This window comes from Lissotriton helveticus, chromosome 1_1, assembly GCF_964261635.1.
Source record: "Lissotriton helveticus chromosome 1_1, aLisHel1.1, whole genome shotgun sequence".
Classification (NCBI taxonomy): Eukaryota; Metazoa; Chordata; class Amphibia; order Caudata; family Salamandridae; genus Lissotriton; species Lissotriton helveticus.
Window position 1 is genome coordinate 1,911,470,050 of NC_136057.1, and position 13,811 is coordinate 1,911,483,860.

Sequence of the window (13,811 nt, forward strand, 5' to 3'; positions counted from 1 at the left end):
AGCAATAATAGTTTTCAACCACTGAGTGGAGCAGGCTAACGGACTTATGCACAATTAAAAAAATAACTGGATGTTTAACTCTTGAAAGAAAGAAAAATAAACAATTTTTTCAGTATAAAAAGAAAATTACATCAATTCTAATACTCACTGAAAAGTGCTAGAAGATGCGTCCAGCAGAGCTGCTCATCCTGACTGAAACTGTTCTGTTCAGCCTCACTGCTGAAGTCCCGCAGATTATGCATCTGGAACAGGTTGATGACTGTGATATGTACCAGCTGCTGAGAGTTAAATGCCTTCTGGAACAGCATCCTCTGCAACATAGAATTTAAAGTGGCACGCATTGAATTAACATGTTCAAAATAGTAGTACATTTATCCAAATGGAACTATGTATGCCAGAGGCTTGCTTAGGAGTTCTACTTGGGGAACTTGAGAAAGGTAAGCAAAGTGGGGGTTAACTTCCAGAATGACTAAAACAGAGGACATTTTGATTTCTTGTATGATCAATATATTAACAGGCAACTACTATTCAATCACAACTTTCCACACTCTACCCAATTTCCAACCTCAGAACGCCGTGAAATGTTCCATTAACCGCTTGCGCGCTACCGCGTTTTCCCGCTGTACGCGGGAAATTCAAAAATGGCTTGTTTATGACAAAGCCAGCTCGTCATCCGCGCAGCGCAGGTAACGCTGATGACGAGCTGGCTTTGTCATCAGCACCGAAGGGGTTAATATTCTCCGATGTTCACTGTAAACCATGAAACAAGCATGTAATCTCAAAAGGTAGCAGAAAAAGTAAGGACAGAGTTGTAGTTTGAGTGCCCCAAGAATGCAACTAGATTCAACTGTAGGAACAAAAATCCAAACATATCTCAAATGAAAAAATTGCATCCCTGATGTAGTCTTCTTACAAACACTAGATGACCTTGTAACTGTTACACTCTGCACTATCACTTCCAATTTCAACTACATCAGTGCACTCTAGTTTACCTATAATATCCAAGTCTACATTTGCACTTTACGTCTCACTCACTGGTGACCTACTTTATACTGTGTCCAACACCAACTTTGCCAAGTTCCAGATATTTCAATCACTTAAACTAGTACTTGGACAACTTGCACTATTGATAATAAAACAGAAAACTTGGGAAAGGCCTTATTCTCAAGTTCAGAAAAAATAACTTGCACCCACATTAAATTGATGAGCCGGCTATTCTCTGCCGAGAACAACCTTTTTCCCAATTCTTACTTGCATATTTCAAAATTCTTTACACAAAGCCTAATGCAATCCTTCCATCAAACCCTATTCCCTTTCTCAATATATGCATCACCGCCTTTAATCTGACGTACATTTTTACCCAAATACAAAGTAATACAGTAATCTTTTTTGATCTAATCTCGCATAGCTGAAAGGACCATAATAAGCATATCCCATCCTTATCCACAAATATTATGAAATCTTAGACTTTGTGAAAGCTGAAATCCTAAAACAACCAATGAAATCAGTGGGTGTTAACTCATGGCCACGGGGGTAAGCATCCATGTTTTCTGATTTAACATTAAAGAGCTTCTGAATCAGCAAAAATGGACAACTCAGCACGTCCTACAATCCACCTGGCAATATAATGCCTTTCATGTGGGTTCCATTGCATACACAGAATCAGTAAGATTTACTAATAGCATGTTTTCCTGGGTACCCTTAATTCACATCCTTCCCACCAACAACTTTATAAGCCCTCCATGTTGACCAAACTATACTTCCTCTTCCACACCATCATATAATGCTCTATTCCATTGCAATTCCTGCACAACTGATCTGTAGCCGGCTAAATGTCACAACATCCCATTTTCACTTTCAAGAAACACCTAAAACAATCAGATCCACCAGTTTAACTCCGACCCAGTGAGTATGACCTATTCTTTACCACTGGGACAATGGCTGGGAAAGCTGTTTTGCTTCATTTGCAATCATAAATTACTGCATCCTCAACGCAACATATAATATCAATTACTGTTCATAAGGAAAGCCTTTGTCAAATGTGACTTTCCGTGATTTTATTACAGCTTTTAGTACCAACTGCTTTCCAACCAACCTCGAATGTAATAATTACAAGTCCACCACGAACACATACTTGTTTCCCCAAGTAATCTTTTTGCATGGCAAATTCAGTCAACACACCTTTCCACTTCCTTTGTGGTTAATTGATAATGAAGCACGTTTTAGAACCATTGTACCGCCTGCTTCCAGGCATCCTTGCCCTAAAAATGTTACCACAAATTAACTCTACCAAGACCTAAAAAATAAAAATGTTACGACAAATTACCTCGCCCAAAGACCTAAAGAAAAATCATATTTCACTTGTTTGCATTTCACAAACTATTTACTTCACTGTCGAAAAAAATGGTGTGCTATCTCCCAAAACATTATAGAAATATCCCAGCACCTGTCAGTCAATAATGGCACCCTTTGCAGTAGAGCAGAAGGCAAGTGTTCTGTGTTGAAGGTGACATGGACAACTAAGTTAAACAATAAAATGCTCCAAAGCCATGTGATGCAGTCAACTGACAGCTTAGTTGCTCATTCAGCACTGGCCTTCATTAAACCATAACAATCAAATGATTTAAATGGTCAATATTGCTGGGTTCACTAAACAGTGCACTAATAAGTTGCTTTCTACCACAACAATGACTCAATATTGTCAACATGTAGCGCAGCTGCTAGAAAATCTGACAATGTATCTTATTATGCTCACGTGGAGTATAGTCCGTGCACATGCATACAACACAATCGCTATAATACAGTAAGAGATATCACACACAATCGACCTCCAAAACCATGCATGAATCTGTGTTTGTTGACTTTCTCTATGCAAGAATTGTCCATTTGTGCCTGGTGATGCTCACATGCTTAGTACCTAGCCTCAATAACACCCAAAAATCACTAGGAAAGAATGCTGCATGACCCTCCACTGCTTTCTATTTCTGCCCCAACGTCCATCCCTGGGATATGCCTGCAAACATCTGCGACTTACTGACTGGTGCAACCATGGTTGGGTAAACAATTTTCACCACCATTCTCGATTATACAAGACAGGACTAACATCCTGTTAAATTCCCTCACCTCCTGAACATATGCAGGAACTCTGCTTTTATCACAAAGGAAGCAGAGTATAGGGACCAAATGCTACTATGTTGAATTCTGGAACCGAGGAGATTCCAGACTGCTTTACAGTATCAGGACAGGTTCTCCTGTATTACAGGAGGACCCTTCTTCCATGTATTACCTTTTAAATAGAGACAATGTAAAGAGTTTGGATACCAATGCTAGACAATGGATGTGTAATCCATTTTTTTTTTATTTTCTACGGAGTCTTTATACATGGAGACTGTATATGTGAGATTCATCTTTGTTTAAATGCCAGATAATTCCATAATCCCAAACGTGGGGACAAATATTAAAATGTGTATGAATTTAATGAAGATCAGCATTGAGTGTTGATGGTCGCTTCAATGACAGAAGGTGCAAATTACCCTACAGAATAACTATGGTACTTAGAATACCTCAGTTTGTTTGATCATCTGCATGGGCCTCAAAGTAATATTTAAGCATAGTTGAGTAGGATTGTACATGGATGGTCCACCTACACTCATCCCATGACACTTTGCACCAAATCAGGAAGAAGTAGAAGGCAATTAAAGTAATCACTGTAAGAAGCCAAGTCCTTATCTGCAGTGATTTGATCCAATGAAAAACTAAGTGATGCCAGTGAGAGCGACGAGAGTAACCGCATGAGAGTGTACAAGTGAGAGAAAGCATGGAGCGTGAGCAAGAGGAAGCTGAAGCTAAAGAGTGAGTGATAGAAAGTGCAAGCAAAAGAAAGCAGGCAAGAGTGAGCAAGAAAGTGTGCAAGCAAGAGAAAGTGTGGGAAACGAGTGAGAGTGTGTGTGATACAGTGAATTCACAGGATTGCCTACCTAGAAGTGAACCTGCTGGGACAAACTCTTCAGTCTAAGATCTCCCCTAAATCTGGGTAAGAGCACGAGTGACAGAAAACATGACTGAGACAGCAAAAGAGATAGCAAGGTAATAAGTTGAAAAGCACAAGTGAGAAAGTGGGAGTGTAGAAAAGTAGTCCTTTTTAGGTTTCGACCTGGCGAAAAGCTGCGCAAGCAGCGTTCGCGCAGGCGAAATCTAATGTTAGAACAGTACTGGCTTTGGTCCCGCCTTCTCTTCCATTGGCTAGCTCCATAAATGGAGGCTAGCCATTGGAAGAGCGATCTGTCCGTCATTGCCGGAGCAGATTCGTGGGCGTTCCCGCGATTTTTACTCATCCCACCCCCTTGCGATCGTCATGCGGCGGTGGGCGGGTTTTTTTTTTTCTTTTTCGGTCATGTTTTTGTCTTTTTGGAAGTGCCTTTATCCGGAGTGGTCGGCGAGATTTACGTTGCCAGGAAGTTGTTGTTATTTCCGATCAGGTAAGCAGCATTTTCTTTATAATTTTGCTCCTTGCTCTTGTCTGTTTGTTGTATAATGCTTGTTTTTGTTCCTTTTACAGGTCCCCCCAGGCCCGTGGCCGTTCCGTGCAGCGTCGTGCAAGGAGTGTTTTGACCGGTATGTATGCAGCTGTTTGCGGGTCTCAGGTAAGCCATCTTGTCTCGGTTTGTTGTCTAATGCTTGTTTTTGTTCCTTTTACAGGTCCCCCCCGGCCCGTGGCCGTTCCGTGCAGCGTCGTGCAAGGAGTGTTTTGCCCGGTATGTATGCAGCTGTTTGCGGGTCTCAGGTAAGCCATCTTGTCTCTGTTTGTTGTCTAATGCTTGTTTTTGTTCCTTTTACAGGTCCCCCCCCCCCCCCCCCCCGGCCCGTGGCCGTTCCATGCAGCGTCGTGCAAGGAGTGTTTTGCCCGGTATGTATGCAGCTGTTTGCGGGTCTCAGGTAAGCCATCTTGTCTCTGTTTGTGGTCTAATGCTTGTTTTTGTTCCTTTTACAGGTCCCCCCCGGCCCGTGGCCGTTCCGTGCAGCGTCGTGCAAGGAGTGTTTTGCCCGGTATGTATGCAGCACTTTCTGGGTCTCAGGTAAGCCATCTTGTCTCGGTTTGTTGTCTAATGCTTGTTTTTGTTCCTTTTACAGGCCCCCCTCCGGCCCGTGGCCGTTCCGTGCAGCGTCGTGCAAGGAGTGTTTTGCCCGGTATGTATACAGCGGTTTGCGGGTCTCAGGTAAGCCATCTTGTCTCTGTTTGTTGTCTAATGCTTGTTTTTGTTCCTTTTACAGGTCCCCCCCGGCCCGTGGCCGTTCCGTGCAGCGTCGTGCAAGGAGTGTTTTGTATGTATGCAGCTGTTTGCGGGTCTCAGGTAAGCCATCTTGTCTCGGTTTGTGGTCTAATGCTTGTTTTTGTTCCTTTTACAGGTCCCCCCCGGCCCGTGGCCGTTCCGTGCAGCGTCGTGCAAGGAGTGTTTTGCCCGGTATGTATGCAGCTGTTTGCGGGTCTCAGGTGAGCCATCTTGTCTCGGTTTGTTGTCTAATGCTTGTTTTTGTTCCTTTTACAGGTCCCCCCGGCCCGTGGCCGTTCCTGCAGCGTCTTGCAAGGAGTGATTTGCCCGCTATGTATGCAGCTGTTTGCGGGTCTCAGGTAAGCCCTCTTTATTTTCTTTCTTATGTAATACGTTGTTTTTTATTATAAAATGTCTCCATTTCGTCTCTGCCGCTGTGTGTGTGTGTGTGTGGGTGCAAATGCAATAGGTGTCGCATTTGCGAGAGATTAGGCTATTGGCTTTGTAAATGACAATGCCATTTATTTATGTTGTCAAAGCCAACACATAAATAAACATGTTGTCATTTACAATGCCAATAGCTCTAACTTTTCCAAAGGCGAAACCGTTGCATTGTAAATGCTTGTTTGACATGGTCACCCCCACTTTTTGCCTGGTAACTGATGTGATTTCGACTGGAAGTGCACTGGGCTCTTGTTCACTAGGTTCCCAGTGCCAGAGCTCTTTCCCAAAATTGTACAATTGTTCTCCCAATTCGCAAAACCTTTAGCACCTACTATAAGTCCCTAGTAAATGGTCCCCCTGGTACCTAGGGCCTGAGGTACTAAAGAGTGTGCCCAAGGGTAGCAGCACTAATTGTGCCACCCTAAGGGACCTCTCACCAAGCATATGCAAAACTGCCATTGCAGGCTGTGAGTCTTGGTGGAGACAAAAGTGAAAACACAACATGTCACACATCGCTGTGTGCCATGCACTCCAACACTGCATGTAATATTTCTAAGTCACCCCTACAGCAGGCCTGACCGCCCAAGGCAGGGTGCTGAATACTACACGTGAGGGCATAACTGCATGAGTAGACATGCCCCTGGGCGGGTCAGTCCTATCACTGCCAGTACAAGTGACCAGGGACTGCATTTTATAACATGTGCTGGAAACTGGAGAAAACAAGTTCCCCAGCTACATGATGGCTCCACTGAAAGATAGGAATGTTTGGTATCAAACATCTCGTATTGATGAACCTGCATTGATTCCACTGTTGGATTTACCAATACATGAACTCAGAGGGCACCTTAGAGGTGCCCCCTGAAAACATATCAGCCTCTGGTGTGTTCACAGACTGGTTTCTGCCAGCCTGCCACCCACTGTTCTGATCCCTTAGGGTGATAGCGGTCTGCTCTCTGGAGACCCAGAACAAAGGCTTGTCCAGGAAGGGAGTGTCACACCCTTCCCACAGAAAGACCTGCTAACTTGCCTCCCTAGACGGGAAAACTTCAAACAGCTACCACCTTTGGATTGCGAATCTGGCTCCCTTCACAGGTGAGAAAGCCACACCCCTTTGTCCAGAGCCCACTTTGGCACCTGGACAGGGATGAAAATTAGCTATTCAGGTAGGCGTACTACCCCCAGGCTAGTTCAACCCCTAAGGTGGGCTAAACTGAGGTGGACATGATTTTTCAGAAGTAGCCATCTTTGTGATGGCATACTTAGGAATTCTGGGACAGGGTTATGCCCACTTCCAACAGTAAGTGGTCATATAGGGGCGTTATGACACCCAAGGGCAAGTAGCCTTTTGGCTACTACCATAATCCATAATCAGATCTTTATGGTGCTTTCCTGAGGCTCAGCCGGGAAAGTTAGGCGTGCTACTATCTTTATTTTGCTCACGTTAACATCTGTGATTAATGTAAGTGGCTTTCCTGAGGCTCAGCCGGGAGAGTTGGGGTGTTATATTTTTAAAGTGTCTTGAATTTAAAATTCATTTATCTATTTTTCAACACCTGTGGCATTACGCGCTGTGTTTTATCCACACCCACAGTGCCACCGCGATCCCTTACAGCCGATGAGGAGCTGACCGGGACTGACGCGGGCGCCATCTTAGAAGGATTGTGGGGTGGCGGTATAGTCGATTGCAGACTCCTGCCCTCTTTCTGCTCCTTTAAATGGTAACCATCAGACAACGGCGCAGCGGGCGCGCCAAAGGCGCGCCTAAGGCAAGCCCGTCTGCGCCCGTCATCGCCAAGACATCGCCTCTCGCCATTCCCCCTGGCCGAGCTTGCACAGAACCCATGCGTTACGATAGGTAAACGCTTATCGCATTTATTCAAAGCCATGAGAGCTGTGGGGTCCCTCTAACTCGGTTGGGAGAGACTGCCCTGAACTGTAGGAGGTGTGGGTTTGCTACTCCAACACCGTGCCGGGTGGGACAGGGAAAAGGAGGTAAACCTATGCTGCTCAAGGTATGTCAATTAAATGTTAGGTCTCTTGTTAAGCACCATATGGAGGTGCAGTTGTTTCTCACCGAGGAAATGCCAGATGTTCTTTTCCTCTGCGAAACATGGCTACGGGACGATGGGGAGGGGATTCTTAAACTTACCCTTCCCAACGGATACCTGATTAACATCATTAACAGGGACTCTAGGGGTGGTGGCACAGCCATAATTTATAAAGTTCAATACCCCTGCTCCTTTATGAAGGAAGATATCTGGGGGGTGTGAATGTGCTTGCTTCAGGATTGAAATAAGTGCACATTTTTCCTTCTCAGGATTGTATGTCTACCGTCCTCCAGGGCCAGCAGCCAAGTTTATCGAGGCACTAGTAGAGACAGTTAGTTCCTTGGTGGTCGGACCTGACAATTTTACAATTCTGGGAGACTTGAATCTCCATTTTGATCTAATCCAAGACTCGACCGTTCATAATCTGTTGGCGGATCTGGCTGCCCTACAGCTCGAACAACTTATACTAGAGGCTACTCATATTGCCGGACATATTCTGGACCCGGTCTTTTCCAATATACCAGCTGCGAGTATAACTCCGCCTAAGCCCATGGGATGGACAGACCATTATTTAATTGAATTTAAACTTGACATCATTGAGCCTTTCAGGCCAGGTAGGGAGAAACTGGTCCTTAAGAGACCTTGGCACAAATTGAAATCAGAAGATCTTTAAGTGGTTCTGGGCGCCTTCCCCTTACGAAATCTGGCTGATCCGGAGTTGGCATATAGTGCCTTTTGTAAATGGATATTAGGAGGACTGGACACTCTCATACCAGCCAAATGGTCAAAGGGGCGTACGTCTAATTCTAGCCCATGGTATAGTGAGTCATTGAGAGCTATGAGGAAGGAATGTAAGAGGGCAGAGCGGATTTGGAGAAGGGAGTATAATAGCGAAGACAAGATAAAATACCTGATTAAAATAAAGCAGTATCATAAATCCATTTGCTCTGCACGTGCTGCATTTTATGCGGAAGAGATTAAAAACAGCTCGAACCCCACCAAATGTATTTTTAAAATCGTAAATGATCTTAAGAAGGACAGAGTCACTTCTTCGACTATTACATCTGCTCAGCAATGCGAGGAACTTGCTACCTTTTTCATTGAAAAAGTACAAAAGATTTATCAATCTTTCCCGCAGTATCATCAATCTTCATCTGCCCCTGCTGGGGAAAAGGCTGAGGGCCCTACTCTTGCTCTAATACCAGAGATGTCCAGTGAAGACCTCGCTAGGTTATGCGGCAAAATTAAATCTGGGTCCCCGCTAGATCCTATGAAACCAGCACAATTTATTGAATCACTAGGGCTCTTCCAACAGCCACTAGGCGAGATAATCAACCTGTCCTTCACCATGGCCGTTGCTCCAGAGACCTGAAAACAGGCCTGGGTCTCTCCGATTATTAAGAAACCCACGCTGGACCCTTCAAAACCAGAGAATTTCAGACCTATTTCTCTCCTCCCGTGGGTGGCGAAGATTGCTGAGGCTCATGTAAATAATGTGTTATCTCAATACATGAGCCGCCATAATACTCTGGATCCATCTCAGAATGGCTTTAGACCTGGCCATAGTACCGAATCCGCCCTATTAGCCACATCTGAACATCTGCGATTGATTTTGGATGCCGGTCAGAGTGCAGCGCTGATCCTGTTGGATCTTAGCGCTGCCTTGGATACGGTATCACATGCCATTCTCTTACATCGCCTAGAGGCAATAGGAATTACCGGATCTGCATTGGAATGGTTCAGGTCATTTCTGAGGGACAGATCCTTTCGGGTATTGGCTCCGCCATTTCTTTCTCAAATACATCCCATACGCCAGGGGGTTCCGCAAGGCTCAGCGCTAAGCACGTCTCTGTTCAATTTGTATGTCCAGCCATGGTCGGCTGTGGCAAAGAACTGGAACCTAACGATGGTATCATATGCCGACGATACCCAGCTTGTGATCACTCTAGCTGAGGGGCTATCTACATCGGCCACTAGGTTCAGAGACGGGCTGACAGCTGTGGCCCAATGGATGGCAGATAATTGCCTCCAGCTTAATGCGACCAAGACTGAGGTCCTGCTGTTGGGGAAAAACACCACCCTTTGGAATGCGCATTGGTGGCCGGACTCCTTAGGGATTATGCCTATACCCTAGACCTTAGTTAAGGACTTAGGAGTTTGGATGGACTCCTCGCTTAGCTTTCAGATCCACATTAAGCGAGTGGCTGCCACTTGTATGGGCTTGTTAAGAGGCCTTAATCCTCTTTTGAAGTTCTTTGAACCTGCAATGCGACAGCTTATTGTTCAATCTACTATCTTGTCTCGATTGGACTACGCTAGTGTGCTACTCCTAGGGGCCAATAAAGCCGAGATTCAACGACTCCAACAAGTCCAAAATCTGTCAGCAAGGATTTTGGTGGGACTTCCCCGCCGATGTTCGGTCAGATCTACCATCAGGGGATTACATTGGCTTCCAATTTTTGCCCGGATTCAGTTTAAAGCTCTGTGTCTGGTGTTTAAGATCGTCAAACTTGGGAGCCCAGAACTTCTATGTACCCTTCTGACCTCATATGTCCCTCATTGTAACGTTCGCTCACTTGGACAACACCTGGTGACGGTACCACTGATTAAACTCTGCCGCATCAGTGGTCATTCATTTAGATATATGGCGGCCAAGTTATGGAACTCCTTGCCGGCTCATATCCGGGGTATGGAGGATGTGTTAGTCTTCAGGAAAGCAATTAAAACCCTACTTTTCCCTTCAACATAGCTTTTGGATGTTGTTTGGTGAGCTCTCAGGGGATTCTGTTCCAGTTAGATTTGTCAGCGCCGGGACGCCTCTTTGCTGGGGCAGCTGTGCGTTTTAAAAAACATGTAACATAACATGTAACATAAACTCTCCTTGCGCCCCTAAATTGAGCATTTAGGGGAGCCCCTGGCACCAGGAGAACAGATTCGGACGACCTGAAGACGGACAAAAATGAGTACAGCAAGAAGAGAAGACCCAGCAACTGACTTAGCGCACACGCTGACTTCACCTTTTGCACAAACGTCTACTTGCCCTGCAGCTGCTGAGTCCCCAAAGCTCAGGAGTCCTGCCAGCTTTCTTCCAGGAACAAAGACTTCCCGAGGGGAAGCGGAACTGTTCCCTGCATCGCGCAGACAGCAAAAGAAAGACCAACACCACTCCGGCCCCGCCAAAACCCAATGCCGCCAAGCACAACTGCACCCAAGCACCCCCTATCCCTTGTCAAAGTGGGCCAAAAGTGTCAGCGTTGTCCTTAAGCTCTCAAGGCACCGAGAACACTGTGAAGTGACTGCTCGTGACTCCCACAACGTCCCCTGCAGACTCTGTTAGCAGGCCCCATCCAATGTGAATGTTTTCGGATGGAGAAACCAGACACCTCAAAGCCCTCTGCATTAGGCCGCCCCGTCACGACGAGAAGAGGACCACAAGATGTCCCTCAACATTGCAAGAACCGAAGACCCTCTGTTTCACCAGACTGGGCTCTCAGTCCCCTCATGCAGCTTCTTTCTACCGTGACTGTTCTCCATTGGATAACATTGGGCACCAGACACTGTTTTTCTCTTGTGCATCCGGCTTCCCTAGTGCCGCTGGTGATGTTCCACTGATGCTGCCTTGGACCTTGCCCACCACTTACCTTCACTCCTGGAGAAGAGTCCTGAATGTCACTGTCCAGAACCGATAAACTGCATATAATTTTCCTACTATGGGTTAACTTTTCAGAACTCAAAAATTACACTGTCGACTTTTGGAAATCAAAAATATTCCGTTTTAAAAATGAACTTACCTGAACCATTTTCTTCTGATGCCTAACCATCTATAAAGATACTTGCTATTTTTATAAATTGGTGTGGATCTCCTTATTGAGTCACGTCTCGCTTATTGACTATTGTGTGTATTTTCAGATGTATTGCACTCCTCGGCATGAAGCCTAAGGTTGCCCAATAACACAACCCTTCTAATAGAGCACATTGAGATTGTCATAGCCAGTCCCTGCCCACTCATAAGGTAGACCCGGGACTCTTTATGTGTTATATCAACAATCTGATATACCGTGTAAAGACCCAGCTTCGTACAGTGAGAAAGCAAGTAACACTGCAAGAAAGTGTGCAAGCAAGTGTATGTACAAGAAAGTGAGCGTGAGGATTGCCAGTCTAGACTAACAGGCTTGGACATAAATACATTTCTGCAGTCTAAGAGCTGACCTACATTTGGATAGGAGCTTCTGCCTGGTTACTGCACAATAATGTAACTGTAGTCCGTCAGGAAAAAGGAAAAGGCACAACCAAAATTGTTTTCCTCTGAAAGCTTGCATCCTGAAAGGTATAGGGAAACAAGCGAGCATAGACAAGGTTAGAGCTTCAAGGGAGATGATCTAGTGAAGAGAACTTGGGAATCACTACTGCAGGCTACAAGATTCCATTTGGAGGGCCAGATACTGAAATGCTTAGTCTCCCCCACTTCATATTGAGAAGGTTAAGGAGAATGATTATTGAATTTCTATTAGGAATCATTTGATTACTACAGTCTCATGTTTATTATTTAAACATGAATACAGCTTTCCACATTCTGTTCACTTAGCCTAGATTTACAAGTTTTTTCTGCCTTTTATATTGTTTTGCTTTTTTCTACATTCATTGAATCGCATTGCATAATTAATTGAAAAACACTTTGGTGAAAGTTTTATCGTATTTCCAGAACATGTTAATATTCATATAGTAACAACATTGGACCAGTTAGATCATTTAAGAAGTTCAGATGTCACAGAACATGGAGTGCTCTTAATTCCCTGCTAAAGATTTGAAGTACTGACTTTTAGATGCACACATTCCGGCTGCAGTTTACGAAGTACACTGACGGCTTTTTCAATCACACTTTGTACTTAAAAGAAGAGACTGAAGATGGACAAAAGCAAGTTTATTTTCTGAAGCAAACCATTCTCTGATAGTGAATGGGTTGAACCAAGATGGATTTTACAAGGGTGACATGTAAAGCAAAATGTTGAGGACCCTAAACTGTCACTGAATAGAAGACTACTTTGGGAAGGGGAGGCTTCACTGAGACAATTACCTGTAAACAGACATGTAAACAAAGTTGTACTTCTTAGACGTGATGCTATGACTGCCATGCATCTTAAGAAGGTCCCTGTAGTCAATTTGAAGCCAAAAGGCAAACCTTTGTATTGGAAATGGTTGTTGCAGAAGATGAACTTCAACAATTTGATACTTTGGAGCGATCAGATTTAGAAAATCATCTTGTAGATCTACAGCATATATCAACTTATGTTAATGCGGTGGATATATCCGACATCCCAAATTCTTCTTTTGATGTTTGTTTGTTTGATGCTTTCAGGTCAACAATGAGTCTGAATTTGTGATTCAATCTCTTTGTTTGAACCACAAAGAGAAAGGGGGGAAAAAAATCCCTTCCCTTTTTTCGAGTTGGTGGTCCTCTCCACTGTTATCTTCTCTGGAAGTAGGTTGACCATTTACAGTATTCAATCCTCTGCAATGGAGTTTTCGGAGGGACTGCAGGTTGAGAACTGAACCTGGGAGAATAGTTCTGTTGAAAATATTCAGCACCTATCTGTCTTTTTTGTCTACTGAATATTATTGTAGATGCCCTGAGAGGCCAAAGTAAGAGGTGGAAAGAGGAGTCTGTTTTCCAAATGCTAGGAGCATGCTTCGTCACGGAAGCAGAGTGGCCTCCTATTCTGCTATAAGGAGGTTTCCAATAGTCACCAATTTGCTGTTAGGACAATTGAGAATAATGAACCCTCTGCATATAGTACAAACTATCCAGAGAAGTAACATTTCCTTCTCTCTCTCTCCCTCTCGAGACCAATAATTTGCATCTCCAAGTTAGCCTTGCTTCCAAATAACTTGCTTTCAGTGATTGGCAGACTGAGAATGCGCTGATATGCTTCAGGTTTCAAGCCTGTTAGATGAAGCCATAAAAATCTTTGCATAGTGAGTCGGCAAAAGTATCCAAGTGCTCCAAGGTCAGCTGAATCTACAGCTCCACATATTACCCAAATCAAAACCA

The 13,811-nt window shown here is 44.4% G+C and overlaps 1 protein-coding gene across 3 annotated transcripts in view; it reads right to left on the reverse strand.

The window, feature by feature from the left end:
- The window catches only part of SMG7 (SMG7 nonsense mediated mRNA decay factor), a 484,004-nt gene that overhangs the window by 288,612 nt on the left and 181,581 nt on the right, over positions 1-13,811 (reverse strand). For all 3 annotated transcript variants that reach the window (XM_078643137.1, XM_078643126.1, XM_078643118.1), the window contains exon 9: positions 149-311. In XM_078643137.1, coding sequence (XP_078499263.1) covers positions 149-311 — 163 coding nt within the window. The remainder of the gene's footprint in view (positions 1-148; positions 312-13,811) is intronic.